General features: G+C 37.6%; 5 protein-coding genes across 9 annotated transcripts in view; 3 read left to right on the top strand and 2 right to left on the bottom strand.

Moving 5' to 3' along the window:
* LOC117908592 (general transcription factor 3C polypeptide 3) overlaps positions 1-1503 on the bottom strand; it is a 51910-nt gene extending 50407 nt beyond the window's left edge. The window contains exons 1-3 of one of the 2 annotated variants that reach the window (XM_034822242.1): positions 1334-1503; positions 817-1079; positions 372-474 (exon numbers count right to left, since the gene is read on the bottom strand). In XM_034822242.1, coding sequence (XP_034678133.1) covers positions 372-474; positions 817-1058 — 345 coding nt within the window. In that variant the 5' untranslated portion in view covers positions 1059-1079; positions 1334-1503. The remainder of the gene's footprint in view (positions 1-371; positions 475-816; positions 1080-1333) is intronic. The other variant, XM_034822243.1, reaches the window with a different exon arrangement.
* A 1296-nt stretch (positions 1504-2799) lies between these two features.
* LOC117909294 (18.0 kDa class I heat shock protein-like) lies at positions 2800-3553 on the top strand. The gene has a single exon (XM_034823261.1). It carries the CDS (start codon positions 2910-2912, stop codon positions 3348-3350), a length of 441 nt encoding a protein of 146 aa, XP_034679152.1. The 5' UTR covers positions 2800-2909; the 3' UTR covers positions 3351-3553.
* A 525-nt stretch (positions 3554-4078) lies between these two features.
* On the top strand, positions 4079-5433 carry LOC117908714 (peroxidase 7-like). The gene is made up of 2 exons (XM_034822398.1): positions 4079-4368; positions 4554-5433. The coding sequence occupies exons 1-2, from the start codon at positions 4102-4104 to the stop codon at positions 5301-5303; spliced, it is 1017 nt and encodes a 338-aa protein (XP_034678289.1). The 5' UTR covers positions 4079-4101; the 3' UTR covers positions 5304-5433.
* A 559-nt stretch (positions 5434-5992) lies between these two features.
* LOC117909356 (metacaspase-5-like) lies at positions 5993-7658 on the top strand. The gene is made up of 2 exons (XM_034823369.1): positions 5993-6508; positions 6604-7658. The coding sequence occupies exons 1-2, from the start codon at positions 6163-6165 to the stop codon at positions 7530-7532; spliced, it is 1275 nt and encodes a 424-aa protein (XP_034679260.1). The 5' UTR covers positions 5993-6162; the 3' UTR covers positions 7533-7658.
* LOC117909355 (protein FORGETTER 1) overlaps positions 7647-19963 on the bottom strand; it is an 81447-nt gene continuing 69130 nt past the window's right edge. For 2 of the 4 annotated variants that reach the window (XM_034823366.1, XM_034823367.1), the window contains exons 28-32: positions 13185-13238; positions 12994-13096; positions 12042-12170; positions 8397-8508; positions 7647-8067 (exon numbers count right to left, since the gene is read on the bottom strand). In XM_034823366.1, the coding sequence (XP_034679257.1) occupies positions 8036-8067; positions 8397-8508; positions 12042-12170; positions 12994-13096; positions 13185-13238 (430 nt within the window). In that variant the 3' untranslated portion in view covers positions 7647-8035. Of the gene's footprint in view, positions 8068-8396; positions 8509-12041; positions 12194-12993; positions 13097-13184; positions 13239-19963 lie in introns of those variants that run through there. The other 2 variants (XR_004650343.1, XM_034823368.1) reach the window with 2 other exon arrangements.

Genomic DNA, 19963 nt, shown 5'->3' with positions numbered 1-19963 from the left:
GCTTCTTAGCACATTGAAGTACTTTGGGGAGGTAGGCTCTTTATTCTTTAAGAGGATCTAATCAAGTGACCTAAAAATACATAGTTCACTTGTAAGTTATTTTTCATTTCTTTTCCTTTAAATTTCCCTTTTCTTTCCTTAATTGCACTTGGCTTGTATTCATCATCACACCCATTAGACAGTATATAGAAAGAAAATAAAAGAAAGAAGCAATGTTGCACATCAGGCTTACACAAAAGCCCATGTTCAATTTTAGCAATAGTGAATCACCTCTAAAGCTATACCAAGAGCTGTACAATTAGGTGTTTTTTCTTCTCAAGCTTTGTTCAATGGAGTACAAGTCCAAAATCAATCATCAGAAAATAGCATACCTTCCTTGACTTTCTTCGATGGCGATGGTTCATTGTTTCCATTATTTCATCAAATATTGCCTGAGAATCATCTTCATGCCTGGCCTTCTTTGCCAACCCTTCACTGCCAAAGAAACTTGAAAAGAAATGAGTCCCAAATAATAATAAACTTGAAAAGAAATGAGTCCCAAAAAATAATAATAAGAACTACTTGGGTAACCTGGAACCCCCCAGAACTGTTTGGAGTTCCACTTTTTCATAAATAGGTCAAGTATGATAATCTCAGTTCAGCTAAACTAACCATAAGAAGGTTGAAATTGGGTCAGGCCTCTAACCCAATCAACCAGAAGTCAAGAACAAAGTACTATTTATAAAAGTTTCTTTTTATCATTTTTCATTCATTAAAATTTAAACAGAACCAAGTTGTCTTCTGCAACAACTAAGAAATTTGAAGAAAGGAACTCACGATTGACATTGTGAAAGTGCTTTTCTCTTTTTCTCAGCCAAAGCTTCGTATTCTAGACGCTCAAATTGCTCATAAGGTTGGAGTCCAGAAGCATCGTTTTCGGTAAAATCCAAGGGGTTCATGCCATCTTCAAATCTCAAAGTGTACACCCCATCTTCTTCAACCTCTTCTTCTTCCTCTTCCTCTTCTTCAATCTCTTCGTTTTCTTCAATTTCAATCTCTTCTTCAGCATCTATCCCCATCGCGACAGAAACGGAAAAACTCTACATCAAGAACCACCAAAACTCGCTTTCAAACTCAAATTATAAGAATTGATTAAAATAATTTTCTCAACATTGTTTCAATCTCGTTTGGTTGCTGAGAAAATATGAAAACAAAATTTGAATAAATCTCTAACTTATTAACAGACATTTAAATATTTCAAAAACCATGAAATGGTTGTACCACTTTTGGGTTGCAGCAAAAATCAAGAAAAGCACAATTTTCAATCACCAAAAAAATCCCCTAATTGAGTCACAAAGAAAACAGAAAACTTTCACCAGCGACAGCGAGGGTGGTGGATGGCGGCGATCGAAGAATTGATCGACGGCAATGGAAGATTTGATATGCAACGACACAGTTCGGCTCCTGCAAGCGGAAATCACAGGCCAATCTCAGTGAACAGACAAAGCCCGGCCCAAGTGGATCGATAATGCGTAGCCGAACCCACGCAAAAACAAGGCCCAATTCAGTTTCGAATGATTTTTTCAGGTTTCACCTAAATAGAGTGAAAAGGAGGCCACGCGCATACACTGTTATTCTAAAAACAAAATATAGTGACTGATAGATAATAAATTAATTATTAAATAAAAATAAGGTAGGGTTTTAGGATCGAGTGCCTTTTGAGTTTGGGTTGATTTTAAGTTTGAGTTAAGTTTCGTTTCTATAAAAGATAAAAAATATCAAAGGAAAATTTGAAAAAAAAATATCAATAGAAAAGAAATTAATCAAAATTCACATAAATATTGAAATGATTTCAAAAAATAAATAATAATAAAACAAATTATATATATATATGATAATTTTACGTTGTTAGATTAACAATTATAACATAGGTCGGAGCCTAATTCACTGAAACAAAACTCCATGAGAAAAATAGTGGTCTAATCATTCAATCAAATAGTTAGAAATTTATAAGCATAATAACTTTTGTAGTCTTCTCTTTATTTTTATTTTTTTAAAATTAAATTTTCTATTTTTCTCATAGAACAAATGATCTCCAAAAATCACAAAGACAACAAAATTTGCTCCTTAATGAGCCTATAATTTTATAAAATTATTTTGAATGAATTTGGACATATCTAACCTACTTAATCAATCCCACGCATAAAATTGATTAAAAAAAACGCGCACACACACACAAAGCAATGAGTGAATTTCAAGCGGTAACTTTGAAATAATTTAAAAATATATTTATATTATTTTTTATTTTTAATAAAATAATTTAAAAATATTTTTTATTACCTTTTATATTATTTTTAATATTTTTCATTAATTATTTTTTACTCAATTGATATTTTGTATTAAAATATATATCGATATTTTTTTATATATCTTAATGTATTTATGAAATCAAATTATTGATATATTCGATATTTATAACCAGCATCAAATTGATCTCATTTTTTAATTGAAGGTAAGCTTGATTTACTAGTTACTTCATTATTTTGTGTCTTTGCTTGATTTACTTTATCTCAACATTATTCAAATTTCAAAGAGAAGGATTGATTAATTTTGCGGTGACAATACGGCAAATGGAGTGGGTCCCATGAGGTGGACAATGAGGCCACTTCTCAATCAAAACAACAGATTCTTTTCACAGCACAATTATTCCAGGATCATTCTGGACTCTTCTCAAGGGTCTCCGACTTTTCAAGAGCACCAGCAAAGACAACACGAGTCCAGAATTTTCAAGAACCCACTCCCCTCATACTCCTCTCTGTTTCACCCAACTATAAATACCCATCTATCACCACCCACATCCACTAACACACTCGAGCCGATCATTCACTAGGAATATTAAAGAGTTCAAGACACAGCCCCAAAGAGCCAAAATGTCCATGCTCTCATCCCTCTTTGAAAACTTGGGGATTGCATCATCTGGGTATGTCCATATGGACTGGAAAGAGACTCCCCAAGCCCACATCTTCCAGGTGGATCTCCCAGGTCTCACAAAGAATGAGGTGAAACTGGAGGTTCATCAAGGGAGGGTGCTCCACATTAGTGGGTACAGAGAAGAAGAGCCAGAAGAGAAGGGTGAAAAGTGGCACTGCAGAGAGAGGAGCTGTGGCAGTTTCTCCAGGCAGTTCAGGCTTCCAGAAGATGCCAATGTTGAGGAGATAAAAGCTTCAATGCATGATGGGGTACTCATTGTTACAGTGCCTAAAGATGAGGATCTGAAGAAGCATTCACAGAAAAACATGGTTGAGATTTCTGGGGATGATGAAGCTCATGCTCCTAAAGGACTTGGTCGCTTCGTGTGTTGCAAAGCGTGATCAGAAACCAATATGTTGAGCACCTCTCCTCCTTCCATGTGAATTTGTTTGTGTGTGTAAATTAATAGGTGTGGCTTGTTATGTATTTGACTTTTTTTTTCCTTCTTTTACCCTTTGAATGGTTTGGTTTTGTGTCATTTTCAAATTTGTACATTTCAGAAAGTAATTATGAAATGAAATTATAGATTGTAATCTATTATCTAGCTGCGTATAATCTCTATAAAAACGAATATTCCTTTACAGGTCATGATAGAAAATTCATAAGTACCATGGTGATCTCTAAATCCACAGTCCAAAGGCCCTTTTGAGTTTGGCCATGGACTTTTGTGGGTTTTTAGATAAATGCGGTCCTCACCAGTCACATCCCATGGAGAAATGCTAGTCCCATAATTTACTTTTTAATTCTTCTTCCAGTGTCCAAACCAATGAAGAAGAAATTAAATAAAGATGTGACCATATGTATATTAATTTTAATAATATGACTAGAAAATAAATTTCAGAATATTTATCGGATCGAGACCACCATCTTCCTAAGGTGTGACTGTGTGAGCTAGAGAACCCTAATAATCTTACAATATGATGAGTCTTTGTCTCTTTGACTTTGATTATGTCCCCATTTCCAACATGGTGGCATGTCACCTTTGGTAATGGAGAGTGCTTCTCACGTATTTTGCTTCTATAAATTAAAACCCATCTCAGAAACAGCTTTCATCACCATTTTTCAGAAGCAAACACCCACCAATTCAAGACGATGAGGTGGTGTTTTTCCTTTATCTTTGTCCTTGTCCTTGTTGTTCTTCACTTGGATGGGTTAGCCAGGAGCCGAGCACTTGCGACCCCAAAGACAGCATCGCCAAAGGTGTCGTCTCCTCAAGATTTACTCTCTTTCACTCACTATCTCAACACATGCCCCGATGTTGAAGGCATCATCCAAAACAAGGTTAGGGCTTGGGTTAAGAAGGATTACACCTTGGCTGCTAGCATTATCCGCTTGCACTTCCATGATTGTGCCGTTAGGGTAAGTCTCTCTCTCTAACATCCATCTTCATTATGAAAAAAATCAATCTCTACAAATTAATCTAGCTAACAATATATATTATATAAAGCTTGAGTAATGGGCGATAATGTATACACTAATGGAATAATAATAATAATAATAATGTATAACTAAAAGATTCAATGAAACCATAAAATGCATTGCAGGGATGCGATGCATCGATTTTGCTAAATCATGCAGGAAGTGAGAGGAGGGCTGAGGCCAGCAAGACACTGAGGGGATTCCAGGTGATAGAGGAGATCAAAGCAGAGGTTGAGAAGAGGTGTCCCGGAAGAGTCTCGTGTGCTGACATTCTCACAGCTGCTGCAAGAGATGCCACCGTCCTCATTGGAGGTCCATTCTGGGAAGTCCCTTTCGGGAGGAAAGATGGGAAGGTCTCCATTGCCAGAGAAGCCAACAGGGTTCCTCAGGGCCACGAAAACGTCACCGACTTGATCCAATTCTTCCAAGCTCGAGGCTTGAACATACTCGATCTGGTCATCCTCTCAGGCTCACACACCATTGGCAGGAGCACCTGCCATTCCATTCAACACAGGCTCTCCAACTTTAATGGGACATACAAGCCCGATCCCTCACTCAATGCCACATACCTGAGGGTGCTGAAGGGGAAATGTGGGAGGAGGTACAACTACGTGGATCTAGATGGTACAACTCCGAGGAAATTCGATACAGAATACTACAAGAATCTTGGGAAGAAGATGGCGTTGCTCTCGACGGATCAAGGGCTGTATAGGGATTCAAGAACTTCACCGATTGTTGAGGCATTGGCAACTCAGCCGGAGCTTTTCACGAACCAGTTTGCAGTGTCGATGGTGAAGCTGGGCAATATCCAAGTTCTTACCGGGAAGAAAGATGGAGAAATAAGAGGGAACTGCAATTTTGTTAATCCTTACTGATCATGGGGTCTTATATATTGGGACGTCATTTGTTTTTTATCCAGGCAGGGCCACGCAGGGGCATCACAGAGTGGCCTCCTCAGGATTCGAACTTGGGTCCTGTAGGCCTTAAGGCTTAAGACGTTGCCCTACTAACACAGATGGTATCAGGAAGGCAACCTCCTAAGCCTTAAGGCCTACCGGACCCAAGTTCGTATCCTGAGGAGGTCACTCTGTGATGCCCTTGACTGGCACAGAGTCAAATATAAAAAATAAATGACGTCCCAACATTATACATGCAATTACTCTTGTTTTTTGGCATTTCAAATTTTAATTTCATTGGAATAATTGAAGCTGCTGGCTTCTGCTATGTCCTGCAATGTTGGGTCTGATTATTGATCAAATGGCATCTTCATATATGTATGACATGATAGCTAAGGATGTTTCTATATTAAAAAAATCTATTAAGATTAACATAGGTTGTCTTTTGTTTTTTAGTTTTAATTACAAGTTAAATAAAAGTAAATGTCGTTATTATTTTTCATATGCCAAACGTTGGATTTCTTTTTATAAAAAGCTAAAAAATAACTTTTACAAAAAGTTGTGTCACGATTTAGGGGGGTAATTTGGACCATATTTTTCTCATAAGAGAAACGTGGCATTCGGTGGGACAGAAATTGATCAAATTTGGAAGAAACCAAATGTAAAGGATTGAAGGGGGTTGATGAGAGTAAAGTAAAGGGGAGATAGTTGGATATTCACCCAATCCTCACCACCCCCTTCAATTTAGAGTTTTCGACACGATTTAGACACGCAGTGGCCGGCCAAACAAAATAAAGGACAGAATTGAGGACAAAGTGAGGGAAACACACAGCAAATCATGGGGAAGAAGGCAGTGTTGATAGGATGCAATTACCAGGGAACCAAGGCTGAGCTCAAGGGCTGCATCAACGATGTCAACCGAATGTACAACTCCCTCGTCAATCGCTTCGGCTTCTCCCAGGACGACATCACCGTCCTCATCGACACCGATCCCGATGGCGTTCAGCCTACCGGCAAGAACATTCGCCGCGCCCTCCTTAATCTCATCCGATCTGCCGAACCCGGCGACATCCTCTTCGTCCACTACAGCGGCCACGGCACTCGACTCCCTGCCGAGACCGGAGAGGACGACGACACCGGCTACGACGAGTGCATCGTCCCTACTGACATGAATCTCATTACCGGTCAAAATCACAAATTCTTCTTTCATTTCCCTCTCATCTCATCGTTTTCTCTAATTCTGGAAGCCAAAGTAATGACTGTGACGGTTTGTTTTCAGATGACGATTTCAGGTCTTTTGTGGACAAGGTTCCGGAGGGTTGCCGCATTACGATAGTGTCGGATTCGTGCCACAGCGGTGGCCTGATCGATGAGGCTAAAGAGCAGATCGGGGAGAGCACCAGGCTGCAACAAGAGCAAGAATCGGGATCTGGATTCGGATTCAAAGGCTTCCTGCACCAAACCGTGCAAGGTGCGATTGAATCTCGCGGAATTCAGCTGCCTTCGGCCTTGCAACACCACCACCACCACCGCCGCCGCCACCACGAGGAGGATGTGGATGAGGGAGGAGTGGATGCGGAGTACGGAGATCGCGGCTATGTGAAGAGCAGATCTCTGCCGCTTTCAACTCTTATCGAGATACTCAAGCAGAAAACTGGTAAAGATGACATTGATGTCGGGAAACTGAGGCCAACGCTTTTTGATGTTTTCGGTGAAGATGCGAGTCCCAAGGTGAAGAAGTTCATGAATGTTGTTATGAACAAGCTCCAACAAGGCGGCGGGGGTGGAGGCGAGGGCGGAGGGTTCTTGGGAATGGTTGGGAGCCTGGCGCAGGATTTCCTGAAGCAAAAGCTTGAAGAAAACAACGAAGACTACGCGAAACCTGCGTTGGAGACAGAAGTGGGAAGTAAGCAAGAGGTTTATGCAGGATCCGGGAAGAGGGCACTGCCAGATAATGGGATTCTGATCAGCGGCTGCCAGACTGACCAGACATCCGCGGATGCCAGCCCATCTGGAAACTCTGCTGAAGCTTATGGGGCTCTGAGCAACGCCATTCAAACCATAATTGAAGAATCGGACGGAAGTATTCGGAACCAGGAGCTTGTTTTGAAGGCCAGGGAGACGCTGAAGCGCCAGGGCTTCACCCAGCGCCCTGGACTCTACTGCAGCGATCACCATGCTGATGCTCCATTCATCTGCGACATTTAAAACGAGGGCAGTGGATTAATGCTTTTTGTGTGGATCCATGTGGGTTTTTTTTTTCTTTGGGTGTTTTGAGTGTTTGTGCTGTACTTTTGTGTACTGTTTTCGAATAATAAACGATTTGAGCAGAAAGTCATTGCATTTCAGTTATAAATTGGATTACAATATCCGGGTGAAAAGATACAAATTAGTTTCCAAGACTGCAGCCAGTAAACTGTAGTCTTTTTCCTATCCTGGATAATTTACAGAATACATAAAGCCCAAAAAATGGAGTGACAAAAAATCACATATCAATAAATATGAAACTGCACCCTGTAACTACAATGTGCAGAGACTTTCTTTCTTTTCCATTTTCCAAATGAAGCTGGCTTCAGTTCCCCGCAATCGGACTGTTTTCCGAACTTCAAAAGCCCTGCACCTTTTGACAGGGACGATAGAGGCAACTTACTGACAAGTTTGATCAGTCATTTTGCTTCAATCAAAAAGACAAAAAATTGGATCCTCCCATCTCAAGGATCGAGATCTTGAACCCATGCTAGATCTGCCAAAAGGGTTATCAAGGCAAGATTAGATTGGTGAGAAACATAAGAATTCTAAAATACAAACATTTGGATCAATGTCTAACAGCTTGAAGAATATTTGTTTTTCCCCTCACGTCATTATCTAAGGTTTTACTTACTGATCCCAATCAAATGAAGAAAATTAATGAATATGAAGAATCATGAGTTAATTTCTTCAACCCTTTTTTCTTAATTTTTTGAGTGCTTAATAGCTGCAACTCTTTTTTTTTTCCTCTCCACAATACAGCCGATAAAAGCAACGCAATAATACAAAGGCTAATGAACATATTGAGCAAGAGAGAGATTCAACCTTGAAGGACGGCTTCAACCGCTGCATTGGGGACAAGAAGCCCTACAATTCGCTGGTTATCTGTGGTGGTCTCTATACGCACAACTCGGAGGCGTTTATGGCTTTGGCGGGCCTGTACAGATGTTACATAATATTTCAGATATCATTATTGAAGATGGACAACCTTAAATAAATTGAAGGTGTATGAGTGGCAACAAAAATGGAAGGCCAATTTTCAGTCTTTACAACAAGAATTTAAACTGTTATAAACTGAATGCAATAATCCTGCAGAAAAAATGGATGTACCAGCTTGGAAACTCGTAAATAATTATTTTGTGATTGAGCTCTACTCTTTGGGATCTGTTAAGATCTCAAGAAGAATGATGAATAAGGATAGGAAATTTTTTTATAACAAGAAAGAATCCAAAAGGAGTCTTATCTCATTAATGGAAAAGGCAGTGAGAGATCAGCTTATAAGTAGAGGATGCCCTTGATTAACAGGTGCTGTTTCTGTAAACAAGATTTTGAATCTACAGATCATATTTACATGTACTGAAAGTGCCAGCTGAGTTAAGGTCTTTGGCGTTTTCATTGTTCGGCATGCTGTGGGTCTTTCACCATGTCTAACAGATGTTCAGCTTAGTTGGCAAGGTGCTGTTGTGGGTGCAGATGATAGTATGGAGGCTAACCCCTTTTTCTGACCTTTTTTTTTTAAACATGATTTGAAAATAGCCAACTGTGGAACCTTGGAGCAGTTCATTTTGGTATGAAAAGTGTGTTTCTAAAGACCTTTTTTTTCAAGGTCTAAACTCTAAAGCGGAGATAGGATCCTAATTCTATGTTCCTTTCCTTTTGCCTTTAATCAGCCTACATCAATCCATACATGGGTTTTGCTTCTTTTTGTTATGTGCTCTTAATAATTAATTTATCCATACTAATTCAATAAGAGAGAATTTTTTAAGCTGGCATGGGAGTTTTGCAGGGAGGACGTGTGACGGAGTGCTACTCCTTTGTGCATGTTCTGGATCATTTTGAAAGAGAGAAATTACAAATTGTTGGAAAATAGTGATCAGACGGACCAAGCCATAAAGATCATTCCTGAGCACTCTTTGGCTGTAGATTAGAAAAGTTCTTAGATGAGGATTCCATGTCTTTATTAGATCTGATTGATTGATTGGGTTCAAGGGAGGGAAGGTTTTTCTTTTTCTGTTTTTTTTTCTCCTTTTACTCCATCATCTTTGTGTACATCATGTGTACTTTCGAGTGCCCTTTTTTGTCAAAGTGCTGTTAATAATAATTTTGTTCTACCTATTCAAGATAAAAAAAACCTATTAAACAAAGTGAATGTCAATGACGCCTAAAACAACAAATTAGAGTTAAATCTGGAAAATAATAATCTTATCCTGCCAATTCATGGAGAGGTAACTAAACATACCCTCTAAATTATGTCCATATCAAACATCAAACTAAATGAGGATAATTCTGAGGGATGACTCAAGCATACACTTCACATTCTCTCTAAATTATGTCCATAACTCAAACATCAAACTAAATGAGAATAATTCTGAGGGATGACTCAAACATAAACTTCACATTATGCCAACAATCCAAGAATCACAATGCACCAGACCTCGCTCCGCCAAAGAAAACTGAATATGTTCAATCTGTAGAATGCATACCAAGCAATTGCACCCTTCCTCCTAAAAGACTTCTTAACTATACAATTCTTTACTCAGCCATTTCCTCTTTGTTCTTTGCTCCACCAGGGAAAAAACACCTCAAAATATACAACAGTTACTCCTTACTCGACACCACAGGAAACTGAAAAAACCTCCAAACTATATTTTGTTTGCCCAGCCATTGCATATATATATTTTTTTTTATCAGAAACAGACATATGTATTAATTAAGAATAAATAAAACATGAGAAGGATGAGAAATCCTCATGAAATACAGACCTGATAAAAAAGAACTAAGTAAACCTCCTCAATGCAAGGGGCCATACAAAATGTACAGAAAGCCTATACAAGTGTAACAACTTCTGACCCTGTAGACCCTACCCTAAGGTGTGCAAATCAAAAACCTACTAAGCTGAATTACACTCAGATGATAGGGTTTAAAAATGTCGATACAGTAAGCCCAAAAAGAAACAAAAAAATGAAACTCGTCCCACATCATCTCTGGCATCTTCCAAGTGTCCTCAAAAAGCCATTGCATATTTGTTCCTTAAATATCTTGAAAGCAGACTAACTTTTTTTTATTGATAGGCAAAGGTAGAATATATTAAAAGCCCCAAACAGAGACACACAAAAGTATACATGAAAGAATGCTTGATAGCTTGGCCTCTTTTTTTAATGATTTCAAAAGTTCTCTAATTTCTTTCTTTCTTTCTAGATAGTCCAAAATAAGTACAAGGGAGCAGTTTTCTAAGCTTTCTTCCTCTTATTCCTGACAAAAGATTCATGTTAGCTTAAAATGGCCTCTCTACTATGGAGTACATCACCCATATCCCAAATATAGCAAAAATGAACCATAGTGAGACTGCTTTCGAACAATAAAAGAGGATATGATTAATTGTTTCTTCATCTATTCAGGATTCTTTATCCCCTCCTTTAAGCTGGACCAATGTCAATATCTTCCCAAGCAAAAAAAGCCCACCCTCACTAAGGCCCAATGATTCTAGACCAAACTTGTAGGGAACGCCTCTAAACTTTCAATTGCAAAGGAAGAATACAGAAACCTTAATGAGAAATTGCCACATCTTGTATGCTGTCAAACCATCTTATCCTCTATACCAAAATCTCACCCTTAAACTAAAACTTCTTTTCTGATTTGCAATGATTACAGCACCATATATCCAAATTAAAAGGGTGTCTTTCACCCAAAAAGATCATCACCAACGGCAAGCCAACCTCCCTTCTAATAAACCTTTCTAATCCCTCATATTAGTTCTTCCATAACTTGATCTCTTCAAACTTGCCTAAATCCTTGAATCCTGAACCTGAGTAACACAACAATTACTGAACAAAACCCTCTTTCATAAGGAGTCATTCTCAACACTCTCCAGTGACATTTATCAAGGATCCGCTTTCATCAACCGAAGGGGTTCAAAAGCAGATCTACCTGTTCTTTTAACTTAAATGGAACTTGGAACAGCAATTTGGTCAACGAAAGTAAGCTAATAAATCCCAATATAAAGGACACTACTATTCCTGTTTACCTAATTGCACATTACCATAAAAATGCTTCCAAGGGCTGCTAACCAGCTCAAATTCTTGCAACATAATCTCATAAAATATGCTCAAAGTTAGAATTAGTGAAAAAAAAAAATGCAAGTTGACAAACTTGATACTATTAATAGAGAAGTCCTGAAGTGACTATTAGTATAAAAGTTTTCAGCATCAAGTAGATGATTAGAAAGTGGAACAAAACCCATGACATAAAAAATTATCATATGAACTGTATAAAGACCACTTCTTTTTATGACACATTTTGTATGCAGTATGATATTAAAATTGCGATACCACAGATCTATATTCTGGAAACACATGTTTATTTGAAAAACCAAAAATTATTGTCTTAGGAATCCAGATTATAGTATTTCCCTAGAAAGGACTCTATGTCATGATGTTAGTGAGAATTAAGCTGCATATGAGGTCAAATTACCTGCTTAGAAAGTGCCTTCTCAATAGTTCCCCAAATCGGAAGAATGAGGCCACCCAAAACATTTACTTCCTGTAGCCTTCTACCAACCGTACAGAAGTTACCAAGCTTACAATTGGGGCCATGCATGCACTGCAGTTCAAGATGACTGTAAGCTATGGGAAAATATAAGGTAAGGTAAAATCAGCAAAATGGTATATTTGCCCATACTACAACATATGGAATTGTTTGTTAGAAAAACAAAACCCATAATAGTGATTCTTGCAGTAGCTTAAGTACAATTTTTTTAGCAGATTGCATAGAAACAAGCATTTCATTTTAACAATTTTTTTCTGCATTACCAAAATACCAACCTGAAGCCAACCTGTCAATTACAAGAAATAATGGAGAAAGAAAAGCATATTTACCACATGAATTAAAAAAAGAAGAAAAAAATGAAAATAAACATGCTAATTCTGAATAAATGCTGCAATTAGAGATATGCTACAGTAAACAGAGAATTCAATACAAACAAATGCCTAGATTGGACATGAAACATTTATCACAGATCACTTTAAATGAAACATTTACTACCATGCAAGGTTAAAAGACTGAAGACATGGAGAATTACTATTCTTACTAACTTGTACTAAACTGATGTGGCAAGAGAATTTAAAAATTAATAGGATAATAGCAGTAATTTTCTTTTGAAATTTAAGGAAGAATAGATAAGCCACATCAGTTGATAATATCAGTTTGAGGTACAACTTGTTTGTCTGTGTTGGATCACTTAAAAAGTAATGAATGAGCAATCAACTGTCTTTGATATTCAGCATGACCAAAGAATCATTTGATATCCAATTATGTAACCTACTTGCCTCATTTAGTCATACACTAATCTAACAAAAAATAGAAGTAGCCATTTACAAAGCTTATCACTATATCGTAGAAGAATTAGGTGATCAAGAAACTTCACCTGTTTAGATGAAACTTCATATTCATTTTCCCAACCAATACGAGCCTTCTCCAAGGAAGAAACTCTTCTGTACTTGCTTTTAAGTTCTGCTAGAGGCATTTCCCTACAGAAAAAAAAAGAAAATGAATTGGGAAGAAACAGAAGCTAAAGCTTCAAAGCTTGGGGAAGTCTGATATTACTACTGTCGATACCTTAGTGCCTCCCCAACCGCAGGACGAACCATCTTAAACATTCCAGAAGCAGAACTGAAACACATTTAACAATAAAAACAATAAACAGAAAGTCAACAGGGGATTTCACTAGTCGAAAATATATCAATACTGAAAAAAACATCATTTGGATACAGATGTATCTCTGTACAAGGGGAAAAAATTGAAAAGGATCAAGGCTGAAGCCAAAAGAAGCACATGGGAGAACAACAACAAAGATATCAGTCTCATTTCCAAATAGCACACACGATAGATTTTTCTTACAAAACAAATTGTCAGCCCACATAAAAAAAAGTCGCAATTTATATAGCCCCTGAGATGGTTGAAATTATTTATTCTTGATGGGCAAAGAGGAGTTCATTAAGATGAATTGGCAGTTAATGAAAGAGGGGGGCACACCCCAAGTACACGAGGAGTAGAAAAAGAGATGAAAGGGCATGAAAAAGAAATGAAGAGCCAATAAGGCCCAAGCACAATGGTTGAATTTATCATTCAAATATGCCATTAATTTTAAAATCCAGGAGTACATAGTCCTCTGTATTTACAATATGAGGGTTTAACTATATATGTTTAGAACAGCACTTGCTAAGTCAATTCAACAACTCTTCCCTTGAAATGAAAAGAGAAAGTTGACCCTCTAGAGTTCCTGACCACTTGTATCCTAGCATAGAACAACCAAACATTGTCAATAAAAACATTTACACGTCAGCACTGTTGGGAGAAGATATTTTTTTTCCATCTAAAATCAATCTCAATTCACCATTTGAATTATAATATAAACTAATTTTAAAGAGAAAGACAGATCCACTGGTCAATCACATCTAGTTTCATATTATTTGGACAAAATCCATTCTTCTCTAGGAAAGTTTTCCAACCAGTAGAGTATTAAAGCCTATGGCCCCGTATTGAAGCTCTGGCAGAAGATTTACATTTTTGACAAGCTCTAGGTGATACAGAAGAAAATGAAATGGGAGAATCTTAAATACTTCCACTTTTGATTGGCAAAGGGTAATGGGAAGATTGCAAGATCATTTTTTCCAGAGAACTCCCCTGTTCAATGAATCTTATTTTGACAAGAAACAACAGTTGGTTGAAAGAAGAAGAGTATAATGCAAGGAAGGATGAGATAACCTTCAAGCACAACAAAGTACTGCACAAAACTGCTATCCAGATCACAACCAATACAACAACATTTGCTAGAAAGGAAGTAATATAGTAGAAGGATGAGATATCCTTCAAGAAAAGCAAAGATCTAAGAAAGCGAAGTTGCTAACCATAACAACCAACCAGTACCCAAGCTTACACCCAATAGAAAACCAATCAGAGGGTAGCTCCTTGTTTAGTCAATTGACTTGCAATCTAGTTAGACAATCTAGGCTTCTAATAAAAAGAACATAATATGTGGAATGGAGGGTTCAATATACTTGTATGCTTTCAGCACTCAGTGAATGGTATGCTTGTATACCATGTCAGAAATCTCAATATGAATGGTTTCATCGTCATTAAAAAAACAAATATTTGATGGAATTTATTAAATTATAAAAGTTGAATAATTTTGATCGTCAAACTCAGCATGTTACCTTCAGTATAGGTAAAAATAATATCAGCAAGTTTATATATATATATATATCAGTTGAAGAATAGGGTTTCACGGGAATAATTTTCTTTCATTGAGATTATTCTATTATAGAGTTTACAACATATACACATCCTTCAAATTAGGAAACTAAATCACTGATTAAAAGGAAATAATAACTCCTAACAATTACTTTCCTAAAAATACAAAGATTGACAACTAATAAATAATTTACAGCTTTGCAAAGTTATTTCTTTCTATATCAGTTTCGGTTTTCCAACACTCCCCCTCAAGCTGGCTTAAAGATATCTTCCATAGCCAGTTTGCCAACTAGAAAATCGAATTGCCTCTTGTGTAGTCCTTTGGTGAAGACATCGCCCACTTGTTCCTCAATAGGGATATAGGTCATACAGACCAATCCGTTGTCTATCTTCTCTTTAATGAAATGCTTGTCCACTTCCACATGTTTGGTGCGGTCATGGAGAACCGGATTGTGAGCTACTGAATTGCTGCCTTGTTGTCACAATACAACTTCATAGGAGATGAGCTTGTCATCTTTAACTCTTCCAGTAATCTTCTTATCCACATAATCTCACACATACCATGAGCTATAGCTCTAAACTCAGCCTCAGCACTACTTCTAGCAATCAAGTTCTATTTTTTACTTCGCCACGTAACCAAGTTGCCACCTACAAATGAACAGTACCTAGAGGTGGACCTTCAATCCACTATGCTTCCAGCCAGTCTGCATCGGTGTAGGTTTCAATTTGTAGGTGTCCTCGTGACTTGAATAGAAGACCTCTACCTGGTGTCCCCTTTAGATACCTTAGAATCCTGTAAACAGCTTCAAAATGCTCTGGTCCAGGCGCATGCATAAATTGACTAACCATACTCACTGAGAATGCTATGTCAGGGCGTGTATGGGATAGGTATATCAATCTCCCAACAAGTCTCTAATAACGATCCCGATCCTTCACATTCTTGGCTTTTGTAGGCTGCAATTTTACATTCGGCTCTATAGGTGTTTCAGCAGGCTTACATCCTAACATACCTGTCTCATCAAGAAGATCAAAAACATACTTCCGTTGATTTACAAAGATACCTTCTTTGGACCTAGCAAACTCCATCCTAAGAAAGTATTTTAATGCCCCCAGGTCCTTAATCTCAAATTCCTCAGCAAGTTTCCCCTTCAGCTTCTCTAGTTCATTGCAATCATTCCCAGTTAACACAATATCGTCAACATACACAATTAAGATGGCTACTTTACCTTCATTTGAATGTTTGTAGGACATCGTGTGATTAGCTTGACTTTGAGTATATCCATAATGCTTTATTACTTTGCCAAAGGGCTTAAACCAAGCTTTAGGCGACTGCTTAAGTCCGTATAAGGACCTCTTCAATTTGCACACTTTCCTAACTCCAAAACTTTCTTCAAAACCTGGTGGAGGACTCATGAACACTTCCTCCTCTAGGTCTCCATTAAGAAAGGCATTTTTAACATCCAATTGGTGTAAGGGCCAATTGGAATTTACTGCAAGGGACAACAAAACTCTAATCGACTTTATTTTAGCTACGGGGGCGAAAGTCTCTTAATAGTCTATCCCATAGGTTTGAGTAAAACCCTTTGTCACAAGTCTGGCTTTGTATCTCTCAACACTTCCATCTGCTTTACCCTTTATTGTAAACACCCATTTGCACCCTACAACTTTTTTTTCCCTTGGTAAATCTACAACCTCCTAAGTGCCATTCTTTTTTAAGGCATTCATTTTCTCAAACACTGCCAATTTCCAACTCGGTTCATCTAGCGCTTCTTAAATATTTCTAGGTACCACAAGTTTTGAAATATTTGTAGTGAATGCTCTATAGTTATCAGAAAGGTTACTATAGGAGATATATTTGGCAATGGGATGTTTAGTGTAGGCTCGGGTTCCCTTTCTAAGAGCAATAGGGAGATCTGGACTTGGACCAAAGTGTGATGGTAAACTTAGATCAGTAACAGAAGAAGAAGAACCATGTATATGAGTAGGAATAGAAGGAGGGTTACCTGAGACATTTAGAGAGCCATTGCCTAGGGCTTTCGGTTGACCATGTGTTGGGATGATTGGCTAGTCTTTACTTTTTCCAGGGACTTTTTTCCTTGAATAAACCACAGGCTCAAGATTATTTCTATTTTTTTTTATTCGTAGTATTTCTTCTTCTGATAGACCAATTTCAAATTCGAATTCAGTAAGCTTAGTTTCCTTATTTTCTTTTTCAAGAGAGATATCAAGAATTACACTAGGCAAAGGTTCAACAATTTCCCAAAAATTTGGTTCCATAATTTCTCCCCCTGAAGTAAATTTTTGGTAAAATATGAGACATTTTCCATAAAGGAAACATCCATAGTTGTGTAAAAACGTTTTGTAAGGGGATTAAAACATTTGTACCCTTTTTATTAGGAGTATATCCTACAAAAACACATTTTTCTGCTCTTGGGTCTAACTTAGATCTTGACCTTTTTGGAATGTGTACATATGCAGTGCAACAAAATATTTTCAAGGGTAATTCAGAATTAATTCGAGATTCTGGAAATACCTTTTTCAAGCACTCCAAAGGAGTGGTATACTGCAAAATTTTTGTAGGCATCCTGTTGATTAGATATGAAGCAGTTAGTATGGCATCCCCCCATAAGTTTTTGGAATATTCATGTAAAACATCATAGCCTGTGCTACTTCTAACAAGTGTTTATTTTTACGTTCATCTATTCCATTCTGTTCAGGGGTATTAGAACACGAGGATTGATGTAAAATTCCTTTCTCGTTTGAAAAGGTTTCCAAAACTTTATTAAAGTACTTAGTCCCATTATCAGATCTCAAAATACTGATTTTTGTTTGAAATTGGTTTTCAATCATTTTGTAAAATTCTTTAAAAATCCTTTCGACTTCAGATTTTTCCCTCATTAAATATACCCAATAAAGACGTGTATGGTCATCTATAAAGGTCACAAACCATTTTTTTCCTGAAATTATGGTTACTTTTGAAGGTCCCCAAACATCACTGTGAAAAAGATAAAATGGTTTTGATGCATAGTATGGTTTTGGAATGTAAGTTTTTCGTTGGCTCTTTGCCAACAAACAACTTTCACATTGAAATGATAAAGGATCAACCTTTTGAAATAACACTAGAAATAAATGTTTTAAATAAGAGAAACTAGGATGACTTAATCTACAATGCCAAACCATTATTTGATCACAAAAAGAAAAAGAACTAATACTACTTAGTCCTTGAGCAATTTTATTACTAGGTAAATTATCCTCGAAATAATAGAGACCATTGATTATCCTAACACTGCCAATCGTCTTCCCCGAGCTCTGGTCCTGAAAAATACAATGGGATTCATAGAAGATAACACAACAATTAGAATCTCTAGATAATTTGCTAATAGACAAGAGATTACAAGTAAGTTTAGGAACATGGAGAACAGATTTAAGATCTATTCCCTCAGAGATTTTTATTAGACCTTTTCCTGCAATAGGTGAAAAATTACCATCAGCTATCCGAACCTTTTAATTTCCAGGACATGGTGAATAAGATTCAAACATGTTTGAGGAATTGGTCATGTGGTCGGATGCTCCAGAATCGATTATCCACGGAGTAGATTTAAAACGACAAGATAGAGCATATAATTCATTACCTGTGTATGCCAAAGAAACACTAGAAGTACCGGATGTCAAGTTGGATTTCAGCAGTGCAAGAAGATGCTCCATTTGCTCAGTGGTGAAGGGGCTGGTCTCAGCCTCATTAGCAGTAGGAATAATGGCTCGGCCTGGTTTGTCACCTGTTTATCCTTTCCAATTTGCAGGTTTCCCATGGATTTTCCAACAGTTCTCACGAGTATGGCGAGGTTTGTTGCAAAAATCACACCAAACCCGTGGTCTTTCATCCGATTTGCGCTAAAACGCAGCAGCTTTATTATAACCTCCACCCGTGGTAACCAAGGCTGAACCTTCAATAGCAACTCCAGGTCCCTTCTTGCCCAGCATCACATTCCTTCGACTCTCTTCTCTTTTAACTTCTGAAAAAACTTCACCAATTGAAGGCAGGGATTGTCTTCCAATGATTCTCCCCCTTACCTCATCAAACTCGACATTAAGGCCAGCCAAGAACTTGAAGATCCGATTGTCTTCCATGGTCTTCTTATGATGAAATCCATCCTCAGCAGATTTCCACTCATAGGTGTTGAAGAGGTCAAGGTCTTGTCAGATCCGCTTCAAGGAGTTGAAGTACTTTGTGACGTTGTCCTCCCCTTGTCGTATCTCACCAAGTTTGAGGGTTAATTCAAAGATCTATGATTGATTCCCTAAATCAGAATACATCTGATTTACATTCTCCCAAAGCTCTTGTGTTGTTGGATAGCACATGTAATTAGAGCTAATGTCTTCTTCCATAGAATTCACAAGCCATGTCATCACCATGGAATTCTTAGCATCCCATATGGCATAGTTCGATCATCCACTGCAGGAGCCTTCTTTTCACCTGTCAGGTAACCCATCTTTCCACGTCCTCTGATGTACATCCGAACTGATTGAGACCATCTCAGAAAGTTGTCACCATTCAAGCGAATCGTGGTGATTTGGACAGAGTGAGATTCTGAGGTGGTAGGACTGATTTTTGAAGAATCAGTGATGATGGGATTGTTCAGGGAAGGTTGAGGAACAGTAGTGGACTCGTTTGAAATATCCGACATGGTTTCAGAGAATAGGGATTGAAAGAGAGGAAGAAGGAGGGTTTCGGCAAGCAAATTGCTAGCTCTAATACCAAGTTAAAGAATAGGGTTTCACGGGAATAATTTTCTTTCATTGAGATTATTCTTTTATAGAGTTTACAACATATACAATCCTTCAAATTAGGAAACTAAATCACTGATTAAAAGGAAAGAATAACTCCTAACAATTACTTTCCAAAAAATACAAAGATTGACAACTAATAAATAATTTACAGTTTTACAAAGTTATTTCTTTCCATATCAGTTTCGGTTTTCCAACAATATCCCCAATCAGAATCAACATTATTCATCACATGAAAGAGAGTTAAAAAGATGGATGAGTTATCCTTCTAAACCAGAGGTAAAAAGAACAATACAAGAGATGAGTAGAAAACCATCAAAGCAAAGCCACAAGGCCTAGGCACAAAGCTACCACCAGAA

This window comes from Vitis riparia, chromosome 19, assembly GCF_004353265.1.
Source record: "Vitis riparia cultivar Riparia Gloire de Montpellier isolate 1030 chromosome 19, EGFV_Vit.rip_1.0, whole genome shotgun sequence".
NCBI classification, from domain to species: Eukaryota; Viridiplantae; Streptophyta; class Magnoliopsida; order Vitales; family Vitaceae; genus Vitis; species Vitis riparia.
The sequence above is the reverse complement of the archived record's forward strand: the minus strand, read 5'-3'. Positions and strand labels throughout refer to the sequence as shown.

What these genes read in the sequence shown, in the direction of transcription:
- LOC117908714 (XM_034822398.1), top strand. Translation starts at nt 4,102, where the DNA reads ATGAGGTGGTGTTTTTCCTTTATCTTTGTCCTTGTCCTTGTTGTTCTT. An exon ending in TCCATGATTGTGCCGTTAGG is followed by an intron (nt 4,369 to 4,553) that starts GTAAGTCTCTCT and finishes AATGCATTGCAG; the next exon opens with GGATGCGATGCATCGATTTT.
- LOC117909294 (XM_034823261.1), top strand. Translation starts at nt 2,910, where the DNA reads ATGTCCATGCTCTCATCCCTCTTTGAAAACTTGGGGATTGCATCATCT.
- LOC117909356 (XM_034823369.1), top strand. Translation starts at nt 6,163, where the DNA reads ATGGGGAAGAAGGCAGTGTTGATAGGATGCAATTACCAGGGAACCAAG. An exon ending in TGACATGAATCTCATTACCG is followed by an intron (nt 6,509 to 6,603) that starts GTCAAAATCACA and finishes GTTTGTTTTCAG; the next exon opens with ATGACGATTTCAGGTCTTTT.